This window comes from Nyctibius grandis, chromosome 2 (assembly GCF_013368605.1).
Source record: "Nyctibius grandis isolate bNycGra1 chromosome 2, bNycGra1.pri, whole genome shotgun sequence".
NCBI lineage: Eukaryota > Metazoa > Chordata > Aves > Nyctibiiformes > Nyctibiidae > Nyctibius > Nyctibius grandis.
This window is the reverse complement of record NC_090659.1, coordinates 23,093,678-23,115,106: the sequence shown is the minus strand read 5'-3', so window position 1 is coordinate 23,115,106 and position 21,429 is coordinate 23,093,678. Positions and strand designations below refer to the sequence as shown.

At 42.7% G+C, this 21,429-nt stretch overlaps 1 protein-coding gene across 1 annotated transcript in view; it reads right to left on the bottom strand.

Moving 5' to 3' along the window:
- Nucleotides 1–18,249, bottom strand: part of PCP4 (Purkinje cell protein 4) — a 56,837-nt gene extending 38,588 nt beyond the window's left edge. Inside the window, exon 1 of the mRNA XM_068395452.1 lies at nt 18,161–18,249. Within this exon, the coding sequence (XP_068251553.1) occupies nt 18,161–18,169 (9 nt within the window). The 5' untranslated portion in view covers nt 18,170–18,249. The remainder of the gene's footprint in view (nt 1–18,160) is intronic.
- Between the last annotated feature and the right edge of the window lie 3,180 nt (nt 18,250–21,429).

Genomic DNA, 21,429 nt, shown 5'->3' with positions numbered 1-21,429 from the left:
TTAATTTACTGGGACCTCCCAAAAAAACCCAAAGTACTGGATTTTTCTTATCTATAAAATGGTAGCTATATTGCTTTTTTCTCCCCTGTTTATTTTTAAATGCTTTTTCAAGTTGTCTTATTTCCTGAGTGTTTCAGGCTGTGCTACTTAGCTGTTATGAAACCTTTCTTTCCTCCCTAGGCTATACCTGTCAGGTTTGGTCTGCTATTGATGGAGTGCTGGAATATGGATCCACACATTTATTTCGTGTCTCAGGATTTCCCCTTAGGGAAAGGGGAAAGTTGTCAAGGAAAATGAATAAAAGCTTGGCTTTTGTGAATGAAGGTTTTTCTGTTCACGAGGTCAAGATTTTTCTTGAAGTCTAAAATCAGTCTAAGTATTCTACAGCCATTCATTTGATTGGTGACCACTGGGCATACACAGAATGAAGCCTGAAAGTCTGCCAAACAAGCTTCTGAGAGCCTTTCCTTCAGTTATATACATATTTTGATCTATAAGCACTGTGCTGTCTTCCAAGTGAGTGCAATGGATTTGAAAGTGAAAATCAGTTTCTTTAACTAGGCATTGAAACGTATGAAAAAGCCATACACAATGTGATCATCCACCTGCAAAGCCTTTAGCCTTTTATTTCAATACATTCAGTGGACTGATTTTTTAAAACATTTTCAAGATGCTGGTATTATTAGCAACTGGAGCTATTTGTTTTTTTCACCACCTTTCATAATGCTATCACAGGCTGCAAAACAAAGCTTAGCATTTTTGTGTCCTTCAGAACACAAAAAGACTAAACATGAGGAGGAGTTACAAGAGTATTTTCAAGAAGCAATGGATGAAAGCCCTCCAAAAGCTGGTATAACAGATATTGTCCTCAGATGCAACAAATCAAATTAAAATCAATGAAATACAAGAAAAACAATATTAACTTCTAGGGTTTGTTTTTAAACAGAAAATCCCCGAGTTGTTGACTATATTTTAAAAGATAAAAGCAGTCTAATGTTTTCTGTTTCCTATAACTTGTAGCCAGCTTCCTTCATTCAAAGATTACTTCTAAAACCCCCCAGCATTTTCTAAGGCAAGCACCAGGGCAGAAGCATTGAATAAGCTTTCCACTAGGCATTGAAGAAGAAACATCAGAGCCAAAGTGAACATGAGTGGAAAACTGTAATAACTACACAGTAAAACAGGATAAACAGTTTTGTTGCTATGTTGCATAGGAGGAAACATAGTTTATGACTGCTTGGGGCTATATTAATTTTTAACTCCGTAGTTTTAGAAAACAAAGGCACATCATTAAAAATGTCTCTAAAATCAAAGTCGCTCCCAATTTGTCAGAAGAGGAAGGAAAAAGGACTACTGCCATATGCCCAAAATCCCAGTAAGAAAAGAACAGGTTTACTTTTCTGTTAAATTCTCAGTGCTATACACAGCAGCTAGTTAATGTGGTATGAAAAACTGTACTAAATTAGTCCCCTAGGTGTACAAACTAAGGTCAAAAGTGAACTTAGAGCCCAGAGGACTTTTCAAGAAGAACAGAAAATCTGCTGCAGTAATTTAACACTCATTCTTCTAGCCCCTGCTGCACCGCAAGCCCAATTATTGCCTTGAATCTTACATTCTCTTGTCTTGAAATAGCCTGACCTTTTCAGTTATGCTTCCAATTAGCACCTCAGTGTTGGGGATTGTAGCCAGGTGTTGATTATAGAATTTTTGGGGGCAGAGGGGTTGTTTGGTTTTTGATGAGCCACAGAAAGCACAAGATCAGGGACATGAAACTGCCAGAAAGTTCTCTGACAAATGAGCCCTTACAGTAATAACATTGTTCCACTCGTTCATCTCAGTGCAGGGCCAACAAGGTACAGCAGGCTGTATCCCAGTAAAGCAGTGGCTGCAGATTTTCAAAAGTGCATTTTTTTTCTACATGAAAGAAAGAAAGAGCACCCAAGGGTAGAATTAAGAGAACAGAAACAGTGGGAAGTTTTTGTAAAGTGAATAGCAGAAAGTCAGTGTAGACTTGACTCCGGACAAAAAATAATTTAATTGACACATATGAAATGTTATTAGGATGTTCTGTACTCATTGACAAGAGAAACAGCAATGAAGTCTGGGCATATCCTAAGCTTTTCTTAAGCCTTGTTTTGCTACCTGGTTCACCCCTAACAAATGGCACTACATGTGTGACAGAAGGAAATACATGTGGCACAATGAAGCACAAAAATGGGTGTGGGTCAGCCAGCTGTGTGCCAAGCAAGCCTTTATTCTGCACTACCATCTGTTCTCCATAAAAAATTTTCTCTGTATGAGATAAATTGAATCAAACTATTTTTATCGTCCCTTATATTTTTCATAGCCTTCTGCTTTAATTAAAGAGTTCATCTGCTTTAGCCTTAAAATAAAAAAGTACTGAAAAAATACCTTTTACAAATTTATAATCTTCCTGCAAATAAAAATGTCACTGTAAATGTCTGCTTAAGGACTTTATGTTTTCCAAGTAAGGAAAGCTTCCTAGTCAACAGCAGAATGACCAGGATATACAGCAGTTTCTACCTGCTGCTTTTCAGGACTAAATACTTCCTGTACAGTTCCTCAAATTAGGACAATTAGGGTTGACTTTATCCAGGAACAACATAAGAAACAGTTCTTACAGGATGATCTTTACTTAGTGTTGGTTGATCTTTGAAGATACTGGCAGTTTTAGACTAGTGAAGTAAGCCCCAGTTGAAGTTCATTAGACTGTATACATAGGTAGATCCCAAAGCATACTTAGTACATAACCATTACTGCCTGAAGGTTCATAGTATGTTTTTTAGTTTCCCCTAGGTAGAATTTTGAGGACATTACATTAGCATGCACACTTCCTACACACTAAAGAATTAATTAGAGAAATCTGGATTAAAAACACAGAACAGAAGACCCTATCAAATGTAGAACCTACATACTTCACATAGCCTCCTCTTCCCTGTACCTCTTGTCCAGCCATATTATAGTCAAGTCCTCTGGTTCTAAGAATCCAGAGTTCTCCCTGCTTTTTAACACCAGGTATAAATTTGCTATTGAAAAACACCAGGAAGAAAACACATTCAATTTAAAAACAAGCAGTGGGCATTGAGGCAAACATCAGCTTTTGCCACTAGATCAATACACTATGCATACATGCCACTTGAAAATAATTATGTGATGAGGTGATATCCTGAACCTACTGCAATCAACAGGAGTTTTGCAATTGCTTTTCTTTCGTACTCTAGTAAAGAACACAAGCTGTATGTCAAATTAAATGAAGATCCAAAATCTAAGTAGGGGCAAGAATCAAGCATCTATGACCTGGAATGAGTGGATACACTCTCTAGAATTCAGGATTTGAATGTGATTAATCAGGTTAAACTCTTCTTTACTGGAGATTTCTGTTTCACTATGTTTGACAACCTCTTTCTAATGTCATGCATTGACTTGAAACTATATCACTGGTCATTTCACACATTTAGGTGTAAAAAACATTACTCTTGACCACAACAGTTAATTTGGTAATTAGAAAGACAAAAAATATTACCATATTTAAGATAAAAAGTTAAGAGCAGGAAAAATGATGTTGCTGTGACAGGAAGATTTTGTTTACTGAAGCTGCCAAGGGATACCTGGCCTCCAAATAATTGTGACTGGAATATTAGCACCACTGCATTTTTTGGAATTATGTATCAAAAGCTTGAAGATGGACAGTTGGGAGAGATAAGGTGTACCACTGGCAAGCCATGCACAAATTCTGACATTTCACTTGTTGTCTCCTATTATAAGTCTTCTCAAAACTGGTCTGCAATACAGCCAGATGGTAAATCCCAAACCAACTCCTGTAACGTACAGGTTCATTCCCATCAGTAACAGCTAGTCACCTAAAGAACATGTGCAGACAGAACTGAAGAATCCCAGAGAGAAGCTTGAATATAGTTATGAAAATTGCATTAGAAGCAACATAAGTAAACTTCCTCACTGGTCTATTTGTGCCTCCTTTACAAGTTCCTGTGTGTTCTTCCCCATGCTTTTATAGACGTGGTACTGAGTATTTATGAGATGAAAGTGTCCTTCAAAGCCCACATTTAAGGTAATTGCATCAAGTACAGACATCTAGCCACTATTTTGTCAGAGTGATGGGGAAATCTGACAATGTGTCTGTTACTTCTGTCTTACACATCGTTCTAAGAAATCACAGACCACATTTTCTGGGCACCTGACAGAAAGGAAAAATATTTATCAACATATACTTCAGTACAAAGCAGTTCACTCCTGGTTATCACCATACATTTCTGGTAGAAGTGACTTTATGGAGGCTACCACTTTTCCCTAGCTGCTCTCACCCTAGGATCTCAGTTCATTAGGATACAGCTTCTACCCTTGCCTATGCAGCACCTCCTCTGCATCCTTCTTTATGCAAGGGGAGTTTTCTATAGCCAGTTTTCTGGCTGTCTTGTGTTGCCAGGGCAGCATAATATTGCCAGAACAAGAGTGCCAGAATCTATCTTTCAATACCGGCTGTCAAAACTAAACGATCCCTGGCACTCCAATGATTTCTGTAATTACCTTCATGGGTCAAGCAGTGTTCTACTTGACTAGCTCTTGATTGTCCTTAATTTTATTAAGGCTCTCCTATAGCTATTTTAATAAATTAAGACTCCACAGGTGGGCTGAGATGAACAGATGGGATTCAAACTGCAACAGCTAAAAGTTGGCACAGTGACCAGCACTGGTTTTTCTATGTTTTTTGTACACTGAAGGCACATGAGTATGCGCACACATGCACATTGTCATCCTAGAAACCACAGTAATATTTGTCAGAAATTAACAAAAAGGCTGTGGATAACTACAGATTATTTTCCTTCTAGACACTGTGGACCAGTGCCTGGCTCCTGCTATTGCAATGATTCCGGAAAGATAGAATCTCTTCACAATTTCCTTTCATCTTTCTATAAAGGCCACAACCTGGACCTCAGCATTCATATCCTTACATCTTTGACAGCCATGTACACTGGTGGAAATTAAGTCTCAAACACTGCTTTCAAATACAGAAGGAAAACACTACATTCAGGGTATAGCAGTCCACAGAAGCTGCAGCCTGCATGAAAAGCAGACAATTTACCAAGTTGACTGCTGATGTACTAGTTGCTGCATTTCTCCAGGAAGGATGACACACAGGTTTAGGTACTGTTTACTGTGAACCCACAGCTCCCATGAGACAGCACAGGGAAGCATGCTGGTGGAAAGCCCTGGCTCTCCTGTTGATCCACTGGACAAGCAGGCACAGAAAGAGCAATCAGAACTGAAGGAGTAACCTTGAAGCTGGAGCTTCTCCAGATAGTTGAAAGACAGGGTTGCAGACCCTGTTCCTGGGTGATTTTGTTTGCAGTGTGGTCACTGTCCATGTAAAACACATTTTATTTACATGCCTATGCAAAATGCATACTCCACCAATGGGCAGAGTGCCTTAATCTGGATGTTAGCAGAGTTAGGGCACTTGCCATGATTTAAGAGGTGTGATTTGTTCATTTTCGTCCAGAGCTTTTGGCTTGAGGTAAATCCTCAGAACAGGCACTTCAGAATGTACACAGACAGAGCTTCAGTACCCAGCACACTTCCAGGTTAAATAAGGAGGCACCTGATGAAAATGGGCAGAGAGAATCACTGTCTGAGACATAAGAACCCACTTACAATACTGTTTTTAAATATTATAATAGAGAACTTTCACTGTGCCCCACTTTTGCCAATGCTGGGCTGTAACATAAATCAGCACAGTGATAACCTGCTGATTTTGTATTCAGATTCAATATAATGTTCTAAACAGAATATTTACACCAACACCAAATGTAATCAACATAATTAGCACAAACAGTAGCTTGCTTAATATTTAGGTTATTAGCATATTTCGAATTAAAACATTAAGCATATACTTCTCCAAAGACATTGTAATCAATTTTTTTTTTTCCTGAGGCAGGGATTAACGGAATCTTTGAAGTTAATTTTGAAAGCAGCTGCAAGAATGTATTTCCCAAATCCTGTTAATGACCATGCCAGCCATGAGAAGTAATCCTTTTTTCTGCAGGAGGATTTGATCCTGCAAGGCTTATTTACAGGGGTAACTCATATGTGGAAAACTAGTTGTCTTCAATTCAGCAAAATTACTCGCATGAGTAGAGTTGAAACATCAATGTGGTACTGTAGAATTTCTCTAAACTGCATGTTAGGTTTTGTTTAGCAAAGGGCAAAGAGGGTAAAATCAACTACAGAATAAGCCTTCTCACATCATTTGCCAAAAATTTACCTCAGCTCTCATTTGGAGATGGGTGATACAGCCCATATTCTAATTACACTGGAAACTGATAAAGAAGAAACATCAAGGTGACCATAGAGGAATATTTCAATTACATGAAAAACATTGATTAAGCTAGATGGTATAAATGAGAAATTACTGAGGTTCTTAAGGTGGTCTCTTTTCTCTCCTATTATTTCTTATTTATTGGTAGCATCAGACCTGGCACTACAGTTCCAAAAAGGGCATTTTTGGGCAGGAAACCTTCCTTAACAACTCCTACTTCCCAGTCTAGCCCAGTCCAGCCACACCTTCCCATCCCCAAGACCTTGTTTGTTTGGATACAATTGTTTGCAAGGACATACAGAAAACAGAAGTACTAAAATTATTCAAGTTAAAAATAATCCTTCGGCAGAGCCATGTTGAAGACAATCATTGAAGTGATCCAGCTAAAAAAAAAATACATATTTTAATTCTTTCTGTTGATCAGTAATGTAGTTGACATCTCTGATGCACAAACAGTTGTACAATGGCAATGGAACAGATAGCAGATGGTACCATGGGGAGAAGGCACTGCAATTTTGGGAACTGAAAATCTGAGCGAGACAGTGCTTCATACCACAAAACAAAGCATGCTTATCTCCCTGGGATGTTGCATTACCTCCTAGCAATCTTTACTCTGCAATGAGCAAAACATGGAGCAACACTGGTACATCCCTGCAGGCTAAATTATAAGCCTTGGCCACCTGCACAGGCAAAACAGACAGCTGATGGCAACTGAGTGTGGCATCAGATTAGGAGCAAATCAGAGCCTTGGGGATCTCGGAAAAGCATTTGGATTTATGTGGTGTCTTGGGTATCCTTTAATATTAGCATCCCCAGATAGGAAGAGTGCACTAAGCCAATTAAGGGGTTGGGATCCTTGCCTAGGCATGATATAACTGAATATGGATGGTGGTTTTGTAACAAATATTTACTTTATATTTCATTCTTCCAAACCCTTCTGAAGTTTAGAGTAATTTAATTTGCTGAGCTACAAAACCAGCTGTAATTGAGTTAGAGGCTGTCTTCAAGGGACAGCTTGGGTTATTAATGGCAAAAGTCTGCACTGACAAATTGCTTCATAGCTGATCATATTGGCTATCATTATTAAAACAGACTGCTTCTTCCCAGACTGCAAAAACTCTGGGATTTTTTCTGTTGGCTTTTTTGCTTATTTCTAGATGTAAAATTAAAAAAATTGTTCTCACTTTCTTCCTATTTCCCTACATATTTCAGAGGTAAATGGATGTTATTACAGTCTGTTAGACTGCACTAGTAACTGGCCAGCCAGGTTTTTAAAAGGTATTAATTATGTCAGTTTCAAGTTGCCATGCGAAGGAACTTTCTGCCTTCACCCTAAGGCAAAGCCTTCTGATTTTTAAGACAACAGCAACACGAAGCTGCAAGGATGTTTATGTGTCACTTACTTTACTCCTCAAATCCCCAGGCAGCCAGTCTGCTCACAGAGAGCAACTCCGAGCAGCCTCCCAGCCATCCGCAGTTATGACAGTAACTTCTTTAGGGCTATTCCAGTAGCAGGGGAATCACTGGATTGAGAGCACGCTGCATGCAGCCTTGGCAACACACCCTCCCCAGGGGCTGCACAGAGATGACGCAAACCTATTATCTCTGGCTCTGTGCCGCAAGGAGATTCATGCAAGGGGAACCCTGAATTGGCTGCTGAAGCTGCCTCAAAATGGGGTCTCACTTGACAGAGGATTTGTCCCACATTGTTCAAATCTGTATCAGAACTGACCCGCTGAGACTTTGAGGAGCTGCTGTGTTTGAAGAGTGATGCAGTTCAGAGGAAAGCTGTCTCCTGGTACCGTGAGTCTAAACAGCAGCCAAGCTGTTAAAAACAACCCTGCCATACTAAAAAGGAAAATGGACAGAGTGATGCACAAGGTCACCTTGATTGCCCCAGAAATCAGGGACAGCAATAAAATAACTCACATACAGCAAGCAGAAGGAAAGCCAGGTCACTAGCTCTGTCCAAGAGCTGAACAAAAAATAGGGTTTTCCACAAATCATAAGCTTCCAGGACCCTGCAGCTGCTCAGTAAAATTAATGCTGCTATCAGCTTCATTGTCACTAGCACCAGAGAAGAAAGCAATTTTCACTGAGCAGCTGCAGGTAGTTCCCAGGGGTCCCCAGCCCCAGGACAGACCCACCAGGTTACCTGCCCTAAGACTAAATGCTCTACAGTTCCTGCAGTGCTGTAGCCATGGAATAAATCCAGGGGATATGTGGTCAGGCAGATGTAGCAAAAGCTTCCCCACATTGTTTCAAACACTCTCCGTCCACAGAACTGTGTTTTTCAATTGAAGTTCAATGAAAACTTGCAAGTTTCTCCACTCCAAGTAGTCATTAGTCATTGCTTCCACCTTCAGTCTCCCATTATGTACTAGGCTCCATTCTGCACTTTGCACCTTGCATATGAAGCAAAAGAAAAAAGTTACTCAACTAGATTTTTCACCTTATTCAGACACGAACATGGCAAACCATCATTCAATGCCATTTAAAAAAACTCTATTGTGCTTCTCCAGAAAACAGTCATGCATTCATTTTGTTAATATTCCAACACACTCATCCCATGACTAGACAGAAAATAGGTTCCTTAGAAGTTTCATGCAGAGAGCAGGTAACATTTGCTTAGATACAGCTGTGTGCTGCCTGACACAGCACAGTCAGACAAAAACATCTATTAAAGGCTTAAATAGCATGACCGCAACAGATATTGCTAGAATTCAGATGATCTGCAACTTGGGGGTTTTTTTTTTTCAGTTTACAATATTAATGCTAGATCCTTTGCTACCAATGTTTCTGCATCTGCAGATCCATCCTGTAAATCCAGTTCCAGGATGGAAATGCACCAAGCTTTTAGTCCAAGCAAAGAATACAAGGCAGCACTCGGAATAAAAGCCCTGTGAAACACAGGGTCTCCTGTAATCTTACTTGAGAGGTTCATTTAGCTTGGCTTGGATGTTAGTGCTGTCCAGTAGCTTGCAAAATATGCTGAAGGAAAGAAGTGATAGCTAGCCAAGTCTGACTGGCAAATGAAAATTAGCATGAAGCTGGCATGCCTTAGGCATTTGGCTGCCCCACTTAAACTGTGGCACATGTGTGCTGGCACATGCATTTTAAAGTGTGCCAAGCCAACAGTGCGTTTGCTCTCTTTTCCAGTGGTAAGTGTGTATCTGTCAGATCTGAGTGGAGTAGTGATATGTATGAAGCAACTATGAAGCCACAGATTTTTCCACCATGTCATCTGTAGAAAGCTGCCTGCCTAGTCATCCCCTTTTGCCTTGTATGCTCTTTCTCCTCATCATTCCTACCAAGTTAATGCTTCTGATTTGTAGCAGTTTCCAACTTCTGTCTCCTTTTTACCTCACATTTTACTAATACATGTTTGGAATTCAAGGAACCAGATTTGAATGTTATTCTGATTTTTTTCCTGAACACCACATAGTATCTCTTAAGTTCAAATAAAAGGCATTCTTCAGAGTATTTTAAGCACATGATTTTAACACTGATTGAAAAAGTCAACATCCAGAGTATTCAGTATCTTAAAAACAAAAATAATTGAATTCTGGGGGTTTGAAAGAGAAGCATATTTTCTACAAGAGAAAATGAGAGACAGCAAGAATCCCATTACTCAAAACATTCAAGCTTGGGAATGAAAAGCCCTAGAATTCAAATGAAAGACATGCTCGTGATTTTTATGAGAATTATTTTTCTGTCTCTCTACCTCTCTCCTACAGCCCCACTCAAACTGGGACTTCAGCATTTTCAAATGTGTTTTCACATTTAGCTAGGCATTATACTCTGGTTCATCTCAGGCAGGCTTCTCTCCTTCACCAGATTATGTTGCATCTGTCTGATTAAGTCTGCACTTACCTTGTTTGGAATTGTTTGGTCCCTTTTAAAGAGAAGTCCACCTTGGACATCCAAAGCCCAACTCCCCCATCCCCTTGAAGAATAGGGCACACTCTCCTCTGATCAACCCAACCTCACCCTACTGCCTATTGAGGGCTTTGCTGAAACACACACAACTTCCTCATAGACAGGCGAAGCTACAGCAGTATGTGGGTAGCAGCACCAGTGAGGACAGATCGGTTGACTACATCTGGCTCAGAAATATCAGCTCACTAAAGCCAAACTATTTGTGGGAAAGTGTTATGATGTCTATGAAAACATCCCCACAAATCACTGGGCTTCCTTTGTATCCCAAGTGTTACTAGGAAAAGGTCCAATATTACCAAAATTCTTGAGAAATCAAAGATGTCTTCAGATCTATTCAGCTTTTCCTCATCTGCTTAGTTACCCACTTGCACCAGTTTAAGAGTTAGTTATGATCTTGATAGCCTTTTCCTTGAAATGTATCTTCTCCTGTAGTCAGAATGCTGCCAACTACTACTTCAATGCCTGGTAATCCCTCTAGTGTTAGATTTATAAAGAGCAAAGCATCACCAATGCAGATTGACTGCCAGGTGCCCTCACCAGTGGTACCTCCTGGGTAGCAATGCTTATTTTGTAGGTCAGAGATGCAAAGCATCCCTAGGCATTAGCAACAGGTGCTGTCCACTTTCTAGCACTCTGCCCGGTGATTCTGAAGCTGTGCAGATCCCTGATTTCCTTGAAAGCTCTCCTCCATCCCCTAAAAAAAACTAAGGCACTTTCTGTGAAAAACTGCTTCTCATGTATAATTCTACTAGTTCCTACTGGAGATGCTGACTTAACAGGACTGTTCCAGCTGTCTCACTGATTCACTCCAGAAAAGCCTGCTAACTCTCAAGATGAACAAGCTTTAGCATAACATGGAGTTGTCCCGTTTCCAAGGATAGCCCTAGTCAGTGCTAGCTTGAGCATTTCTGAACTGTGCTCCATCATTCCCAGAAAAGGTGCACCTAAAATCCCTACAAATACATCTACACCAGTGTGTACAGCTAGGCAGGATCCCTACAGGTCTCTCTTGTTCACTTTTAGGACACTCATGTTGTACTGTGATCCAACACAACCTTCCCCTGCTCAAGTGCACAGCAGTGCATGCCCCTTCAGAGTTTAAACCATTATAACCTGAAAATTTGGTTCAGGTTCCTCTGGTTCTACTATTGCAGCTTTCTAGTCCTGCTGGCACTAACCAGCAGCTGGCTCCACAGCATAGCTAGAATCAAACCTGCCAACCAAGAAGCAGCAAATAAGGCTGGTGACAGAACAGTTCAGACCTTTCTGTCAGGGATTTGGACACTAAGACTCTCTTAAGGACACTAAATACACGCATACATTTTGCCATAGTTATAGCTCTGTCTCTCCACACATTAGAAAACCTGAAGCCCTCATACCTGGTGCCACCCTTATCAGCTTGCTGTCTCAGTCCAGGAATCTTTGAAGTCTCCAAAGTCAGAAAAGGAGATCACCTTTCACAGTTTGATTTTTTTTTTTTTTTATTTTTTATTTTTCCCCCCTTACATTTCTTACTTTCAGCTCTAAGAAAAGAGATCTCTAACATCATTCTGTCTACTGGCACAGTACTCACAGTATCAGCTGCACCACCGTTTTGGGTCACATTTCATGCACTATATACTAATGTGATAATGTAAGAACATTCAGTGCCTGTAAAATAATACTTTTCTCTTTAAGAGGAAAGACAGTTCAGCTGTAACTAATATTCAAGGCATGTAGGCAGACAATTTTCATTACTTCTCTGACTAAACTTGTGTTTTTTCTTCCAAATCCCATGTTAGTGAATAAATAAGGCTATATCCCACTTGGTATGAATTGATCAGATGAGACAGGACAGGCCTTTGACTGGTGCTATGTAACACTTGCCCAATTTACCTACAAGTAGACTAGTCTGGTCTCAGAGGGAGCAGACATGGAGAGTGGGGATAAATTGCAACCTCAAATCCTATCAGTAATAAGTTTCCCAATTGCAACTCTTTTGCAGTTGCTTGCTCTGGGCTTATTCCATTAAGGTTGACATTCATTTCCTGTTAAGAGAAAGGTAGCCTATATAAGAGAAATAAATACTGTTTTTCTTAATTAAAAGTAGAAGGGGAAAAGGGTTTGTTAGTTATGATTTGATGTAGTTTTTACTTATCTACTATGTCTTTTTTTATTTAGAACCTCAATGTCCAAACAACTGCAAAAAAAAGAAACAGAACACCTTTTCTTAGAAAGGAGAATGTACGTTATTCATCTTCATTAGAAGATACTATGCTTTGCATGGCTCAGTGAATTCAAGGCTCTGTTGCAACTGACAGGCTGAAGAAAGGCATAGCTTTTCACTGATGCATGCAGCTGCCTTCTCCCAATCCTCTTCAGCCAAGAAGTGGGTGTCTCATGATTTGCATACCCAGTGTCTAGGCCTAGACACTCTATTACAAGTTCTTCTGTAGCAAAGTTACAGAAAACACAAACACTGAGACATTTTCCAAAGTCATCCCTAAAAAAAAAGCAAGAGAGACAATAGCAAATAGTAGCCTGGAAATAAAATATTTTATTCAAATCAATAAACAACCACACAGAAACCTTTGATGAAAAGAACACCACTGTTCCTGTTGAAGTTAACTGCTACTACACACTACATTTCATCATGAGCATGATCTAGTTAATGTGGAAACTGTTGGAAGATTACTCTTATAAACTTGCCAATGCATTATAAATTTAGGAATAGAAACTAATATGCCTTTACAACCCAAAATGATATTCTATTCTCAAGTACTGCAGTATGAAGGTTAGAGTTTTCCTGTTTTACAAATGCAAGAGGTTTTGCTTTAAGTTTCCTTTACAGGGAAACATGGTATCTGAAGCATACTACTAAAGTTAACTATCCTTTAATAAAAAGTGTTGTGTTGTTTGAATCCATTGGCATTCTATACATTGCAAGAGAAACAGTGTGCTTCCTTCTGAACTGAATGCCTGCCAGCTATACCAAATCAAGATCAGTTTCTTAAAAAAGCACTTAGAAGTGATGTTGGAAGATGCTTGATCCCACCAAAACCACACTGATCGAAGGAGTAGGCAAAGTGACAGATCTAAAACTTACTGTTCTCCCTTTTTCCTCCTATTTTGAGCTGCAATTTATCACTCAGCTAATAAATAGATTGAGTTAAAATTAAAAACTGATGTTCATGTGCCTTATGTGTCCCACTCCCATCCTATAACGGCTGCAGAATTTCCTCCTCCAACCTGCCATGTTCTTGCTGCACATTTTAGATTTATACAGTTTTGCACCTATTGTGATTATAACCTCAGCGAGGCCAATAGTTAACAGTTAGGGGTCATGGCAGTATCTGAAAAATGCATCCAGAAAGGCCCCCCCCTAAGACAACTGGCTGGCTCAGACACCTGCCAGGACTGCAAGCACCACAAGAGAACAGTAGCTCCTTTAAATAAACACTGCATGTTCCCCCCCTACAAACACCATCTCTTTGATTTACTACTATCAGGATGATTGGTCCTCACTTCAGTGTTTAAATACATGTAGTTCTAAGACCCTAAATACTATTTCAGTGGAACAGATTCAACTGAACTCAGGTGAGCAATCCATGAAAGAATCCCAGTTTTCCCATTTAACTACCTGAAGCAGGTACAGTATCAGGCAGAAGCCTCCACATACGCCTAATGTTTCACACTTGGCCATGGTGACCACACTCATCCAGAGTGAGAGAGACATATTCCAGGTTCTCCCTCAACCTGGAAGGAAGCAGACACCCTCTGTGACTCTGCCAGCTTAGGGGCATGCCCAGACCACCAGGCCAGGTGGTATTACCAGTTTTGAACATAGCCATAGCAGAGCCTGCCTTGGTGATCAGAGTTTTACACACGCACACCCCCCCAAAGGGCTGGTAAAGCTCAAATTTCAGAAAAGTCTTTCACCCCAGTGTCAGGCCATGTCACCTTTCCAGTGAAGCCTCCATCCTTGCTGAGTTGGCTGCCAGAGTACCTCCACTGAAGGTGATCTAACTCCAAAACAAAGTTTCAGGATGATTTGAGCTCCAAAACAAAGATGCAGTATTCCAGGCTGCAGAGGAGAACTGCCTGCAGCTCATGCCCATGAATGCCCTGCACACCCGTTACAGGACACATGGGCACCCTTCATGATCCTTTTGAAGGTAGACACAACATAGCAGTTGCTGCAGGATTCAAGAGCCCAGATGCAACATAAGGTAAAGGGAAAGAGCTTGCTGTAGCTCAAGGAAGAAAAAAGACCTGGTGTTCTTTGTATTCAAAGCCTGACAAAAAAACCCTACATTTACACAGAGATGAATTCCCCAGCTCTTAACCTCCCCAGCTAATAGACCCAAGCACTCTACACAGTCAATCCCCTAACAGCTCACCTCTTCTGTCTAATGAATTTTATGTGCCTGGTTGTTTGGTGCCCGTTACAAAAGGAAAGCTAGAATATTCTTGCTACTGTCTAGGCTGGTCCTCAAATATATAAAGCTGCTTGCTCAAATCCTTAGGTGGTGCTCATCAGCACCTTGGCAATCAGTACAGCACTTCACTTACATTGTGCAAGGCCCTTCCAAGGCAAGTTCTTAAATCACTGGTGCCTCAGGTATGTGGGCTGATTAGGTAGTTTTCCTGAACAACTCTCCTAAAGTCAGTCAAAGCTGAACTCCTCCCCTACTCCAGCAATACCACTCTGACCCTTTAATACCAAAAGGAAACAACTGCATCCAACAAGGCAATCTCTGCTACGGCTATTTTAAACTCTGACTCCTTACACATGTGCTTCATCCCTGAACCACCGGACCAGCGTCCAGGGCTGTAACACCATACTGTGTCCCTTCCCAAATCCAGACCCAATTCCTGATGACAGCCAGAATCATTCAACACAGGAACCAAGAGTGGCAGTGATTGTTGCAAACACGTTTGCGTGACAAAATGCTTCTTGTGAACCTTTATGCCAGGGGAATACTGTCACCATGACCAGACATCATCTGCAACATATCAGATAGTTAAACAACTGATAAGATGACAGGATTCCCTGTGGTGAATCAAGTTCATGCCCATTGTGAGTCTAGAGTCTCACTGGTAAAACTGCTGGCTGTGAGTAGCGATTGGGCATTAGTCTATAAGCCCATTACCCAAAGTTACCTCCCCCAGTTCATCCTATGTGAACAGAGACCTTTGATGGAAGAAGGGCAGCATCTCATGGGTGCTCACTGACAGTAGCTGATATTTTCCAGCATGGCCCTTCTCCCTAGGTTCATGAAAAATAACAGAACACAGCTACAGACCTCAGTTATTTGAGGACAGATTTTCAAAGCTACTTCAACACTTAAAAATGCATTTCAGTATATAGTGATGTTTCTGAGAAGTTCACCATACAGCACCTAAGTGATCTATCTGCCACCAAAACCAAGCAGCAGGAAGCACCAACCCATGTTTTGCAATGCTACTAGGTAAACTCTTATACCTCAGCTTCCCTGTAACTAGTTACAGGGCCAGACCTGGCCCAACAGACAGAGCATCTTAAGCACATTTTCAGACAAATACTGCAGAGGAAGAAGTGTAGAGTTTTTCTGTAGAAAAGTTCTTTATCCTTCCTGAAAAAAATAAGTTAGCTGCTAGAAAATAGAAAAGTACTGTAGTGAGATGAATGGCTGCTTCCTGTTCAGCTTTCTCCACCAGTATGTTGGTAATCACTGACCATAAACAGGGAATAAGTTAATTTTGCTTGAAGCAGTAAAATAAGAATCCATGCAAAGTCTCAGCAAACAACTTGAGGGATATGAAAGCTCCCTTCAGATTTCTGCAACTGCATTTCAAGCTCCACACAAATCCTGACAATTGTTAACATGAAGTAAAAAACCTTCCCACCCTCCCAACACCATTCTATTCAGGATAATCTTTTGGTAGCTCTAGATGAGCCTCTTTTCAATCACCCTGTCCTCAGATTTTCTAGCAGACTAAAACAAAGAAAATAAAAATATTTTTCAGTTACAGAGTTACAAGTGAAATCCACCAAGACCCCCATCCAAATACAGCAAACAGATGTCTAAGAGTTTGCTTTCTGCCTCAAGGGTTTTTAACAAGGGTCTTTTGCAATGAGGTGGTTTGGGGTGGTCCAGTCTGCATTTTGGAAGAAGAATCATCTTTTGAATAACAGCTGACAGGCAAGTAGCAGCAAGGAAGCTTCTCTTCATTGGAGCTCTGAGTGATAAACTCTCCAATATTGTTATACAAACAGGACTTAGTGCCACACCAGAGAGACATCATTTCCAGCTCAGGGGGTTTGCTAGGAATACTGTTCTGTGAAGGCACAAGGAAATGTATTATAAATAGACAACTCCTATGCTGGTGTTAGGGATGATCTTGGTGTTCATCGGGACTTAAAATCCACAAGGCAAGCAATCTAATTCAAACTATGAAGGAGTAATTACTAGGCAAATACAACCCAGCACAGGGCTTTAATAAGAGTGCCTTGCATAGTTACAGTAAGTACAGCAGTATCACCCAGTCGTTACTCCTCACAAGAAAATTTTTTTTTTCCCCCCAAAATGCTATCTTTAAGGAGTAGATTAGCATTGCTGCCTTTCACAGAACACTTCAGCCAGCCTGGGTGGCAAAGGGACAGTGACTGCAAAAAAAAAAACCCACACTGCATGAACTCTATCCAGTTGATACAAATACAGGCAGCAGCTGAGGAGAGGGCACAGACAGCCTGGTGCATTACACCTGAACTGCCTGATCTCTGCAAGCAGCAGAAAAGCACGATGAGGATTTCATCTGCTTTCCCCATTTAGCTTGATCTGCAAGCCAAGATGCAAGCTTTTGCTCATAAATCCCTGAGCCAGAGACCATGGTACTATATTACTCTGTCTCAGGTTTACACCTCATCTAAAGATACAGCAGAGTGCAACACCTGCACAACAACTAGTCAAAACTTATTTGGTGTCACTCTTAGTTTTACTCTTGCTGCTATGAAGGGAACACCCATTTGTTAATGAAGCAGGAGGTCTTTTATAATAGGAAACAGCCTCCAAAAATAGGTACTGGGTAAGGCATAAGTTCAGGTATCTCTACTGATACCCAGAGAACAAGTTGCACTAGAGAACATGGCATCTGTCAGCTGACCCTGCCCAGCATTTGACTGACTACACTATCAGTCATCATGCCTGACAACACAACAAAAATACTAGTTTGCCCCAGAGAACTTTTCCACTGCAAAAAAAAAAAAAGTGAAAATATTCAGCTTATTTATTTACAAGGGTACAAGTGATCCTTACAGGTTTGGCAATATTTACATTTTTTCCTTAATTGTAATCCTTCCCAGGGCACTATTTATAAAGTTTACATCAGCAACCAACTACAAACAGGGCATTTTTTTCCATGAGCTCCAGCAGATAACTTTCACACAACTCATTAAATCTGCAGGACAAAGCATTAAATACATCTTTAAATAATAAGGTTTTTTAAACAAGTGATTCTCCACTGCTGCACAAAGTCCTTCAAAGGGCAAAATACTGCCTTGTTTTATGTCTTGAAGGAGCACACACACCTGTGGAGAGCTATTCATCGGAAGAGCAGGGTTTGACAGAGGCTGTATGTTTCAGACTCCCCACCCAGCAAAGGGACACCTCTCCGGGCCACCACCTCTGCCGGGAAGCACAGCAGAGCCTCACCAGGTTCCCAGCCCGGGAATCACCCGGCCCTGCCCAGCTGCCCTTCGGAAAGCGACAGGCTACGCTCGACGCCAAGTGCTGCCCACGCTCCAGCCTCCCGGGGCCGCTTCCCGAGGGGCTGCGGCCGTTCCCCCCTCCCCAAGCCCCCGCTGGCGCTCCCCCAGAGCCCGCCGCCGCCCCAACGGCCGCTCACCTCGCTCATGTCGCGCGGCAGCCCGGCTCACAGCAGCCCGGCTCGCGGCAGCCCGCCCGGCACAGCGCTCCCGCCACCCCGCGCCGCCCGTTAAGAAGCGGCGCCCCGCGCCCAGCCCGGCCCGCGCCAACCAATGAGCGCCGCGCCCGCGCCGAGCCCTCCGCGCCCCCATCCGAGAGGGCGCGGCGCCCCCTGGCGGCGGTGGCGGCGGCTCACGCGCGGCAGCGGGTTGCACGGTCCCCGGGGGTCCCTGTCCCCCGCACCCGCCGGGAACCCGCCCCCGCCTCCTTCTCCTTCTTCTCCTCCTCGGTGGAGCGGGTGGGGCGGAGGTCCTGCTGCAGGAGCCCCGGGGCACGCTCCTCCTCAGACAACACGGTACCGGGACTGCTGCTTTCCCCAAATGCCCGGCGCAAGGAGCGCTCCCCGGAGGGGGGGTGGTGTCCCGGGGCACCGCTGCAGAGAAAAGAGACCATCACGGAGGGAGGCAAACGCTTCAGCTCGGGACCTGGGGACGGGCTGCCGCCCGGTTCGGGGTGAGAGCGGCCCCTCCAGCGGTACGTGCCGGAGGGAGCCTGAGAACGCGAATTACCGCGCACGACTGGGGTGACACAGTCGGAGTTTCACGGCTCTCCCTGGCTGTGCTCTGCCTTGCTCAGCGAGTCATCATGATGTGGGGCTCACTGCCGTTTCTGTTAAAATATACAGCATTCCTTCATTTAGCTGCTTTCACATGTATCCTTTTGATAATTTTTCTGAATGAATAATTAAAACTTTGGAAAGTATGCTGTTACACTCCCACATCCATCTTTTGATGGAGCACAATTACTATATTTGGCAATTCAGATGCTCTGACTCATGTATCTGTGAAGAAATATAGATTCAATTTGCTCTGGGAACGCATTTAACTCCCTCAAATTTTTCTCAGATCAGTAAAAAAGTTAATGCATTATTTTGGAGAGCCCAAGAAGCTTGCCAAACCTTTCCACTTCCAGGGACTACCTTGCAGAAGGCTCTTCATCAAAATCTATGTCCAGGGCCAGCCTTAATAGAGACAGTGAAATAAATTTTGTGAGACCTTTCTGGAAAACGCCTTTCCCCTCATGAGTTGCAGAGGCCCAGGCACTGCAGCTTCACCTTTCTATGCCACCCATCAGTAGATGCACTGTGGCGGAGGGGCACATGGAGCCTTCCTACTGCAGTCACTGCTGCCACGGCTTTCAGTCTGCTCCTGCCTGAATGCCTGCCTGGCCCATGCCTGGCTGTCTGCGCCTTCCAGCGCTCTTCCCCAGCAGGAGTGGGCTGGGCTCTTCCACCTGAGGATGAGGAGGCTCCACAGGCAGTGGAACGAGTCCAGCGCAGAGCCACGAAGATGATTAAGGGAGTGGAACATCTCCCTTATGAGGAGAGGCTGAGGGAGCTGGGTCTCTTTAGCTTGGAGAAGAGGAGACTGAGGGGTGACCTCATTAATGTTTTTAAATATGTAAAGGGCAAGTGTCATGAGGATGGAGCCAGGCTCTTCTCAGTGACATCCCTTGACAGGACAAGGGGCAATGGGTGCAAGCTGGAACACAGGAGGTTCCACATAAATATGAGGAAAAACTTCTTTACGGTGAGGGTGACCGAACACTGGAACAAGCTGCCCAGAGAGGTTGTGGAGTCGTCTTCTCTGGAGACATTCAAAACCCGCCTGGACGGGTTCCTGTGTGATATGGTCTAGGCAATCCTGCTCCGGCAGGGGGATTGGACTAGATGATCTTTTGAGGTCCCTTCCAATCCCTAACATTCTGTGATTCTGTGATTCTGTGAACCAGGGATGTGTATCCTGGGAACAATATAGGGACACTGCCCAGATGTGTAGGGATGAGATCAGGAAAGCTAAGACACAGCTGGAGCTGAATTTGGTAAGGGATGCAAAGAATAATAAGGGCTTCTACACATGTGTTGGCCAGAAAAAGAAGATTAAAGAAAATGTTTCGCCCGGTAAGTAAAACGGGAGAGCTGTTGACAACCAACAAAATGGGAGAGCCAGTGACAACCAACATGGAGAAGGCTGAGGTACTCAACAAATTATTTGCCTCAGTTTTCAATGGTAATCTCTCTTCCCGCATCTCTCAAGCCCCTGAACCTCAAGGCAGGGACTAGTGGAATGAAGTCCCTTGCATCAAAAGTAAAGATCAGGTTCGAGAGCCCCTGAAGAACCTGAACATACACAAGTCCACGGGACCTGACAAGATGCATCCCCGGTCCTGAGGGAATTGGCTGATGTAGTTGCCAAGCCACTCTCCATCATATTTGAAAAGTCATGGCAGTCAGGCGAAGTCCCCGGTGACTGGAGAAGGAGAAACATTCCACCCATTTCTAAAAAGGGTAAAAAAGAGGACCCTGGGAACTACCAACCAGTAAGCCTTACCTCTGTACCCAGTAAGATCATGGACCAAATCCTCCTGGAAGGCATGACAAAATATGTGGAACACAGGGAGATGATTAGACAGCCAACATGGCTTCACCAAGGGCAAATCATGCCCGACTAATCTAGTGGCCTTCTACAACAGAGTGGCTGCATCAGTGGACAAGGGAAGAGCTACAGATGTCATCTATCTAGACTTGTGTAAGGCCTTTGATATGGTCCCTCACAACATTCTTGCTGCGAAATCGGAGAAACATGGGTTTGATGGATGGACTCTTAGATGGATAAGGAGTTGGCTGGATGTCTGCATCTAAAGACTTACAGTCAATGGCTCAATGTCCAGGTGGAAACCAGTAATGAGTGGTGTCCCTTGGGAGTCTGTACTGGGACCCGTGCGGCGGGCGGCAAGGAAGGCACAGACTCTGAGATCAAGGATGCAAGGGCCTGAAGCCGAAAGGCCTAAGGCTTTTTATTGTTATGCTACTACCCTATTTAACTGCTACAATGCAGGAGCCAGACTAGGCGGTTCAAGATAACATCAACATTCACATGCTAAGCACTCATCACCCATTCTGACAAGAGCCACAGTGTCCTGGGCTCAAAACATCAACAACCATTCCTTGTTTTCAGCTCTGTGTTCAGAACTGACCTTCAACACATGTTTAGTTCTTTCATGCCTCAAAAAGCCCTGTGAACTGGTCTCGGCTCCTTTATCTTAGAAGCGAGCAAAAACTATTCTCAGTGCAGTGTTCCCAAGCAAATCTTATGCTCCCCAAGTAAAGCACAGCTCTTTGCAGGCTGAGGGTCTTCCACAGACCAGTACTATTTAATATCTTTATCAATGACATAGTGGGATTGAGGG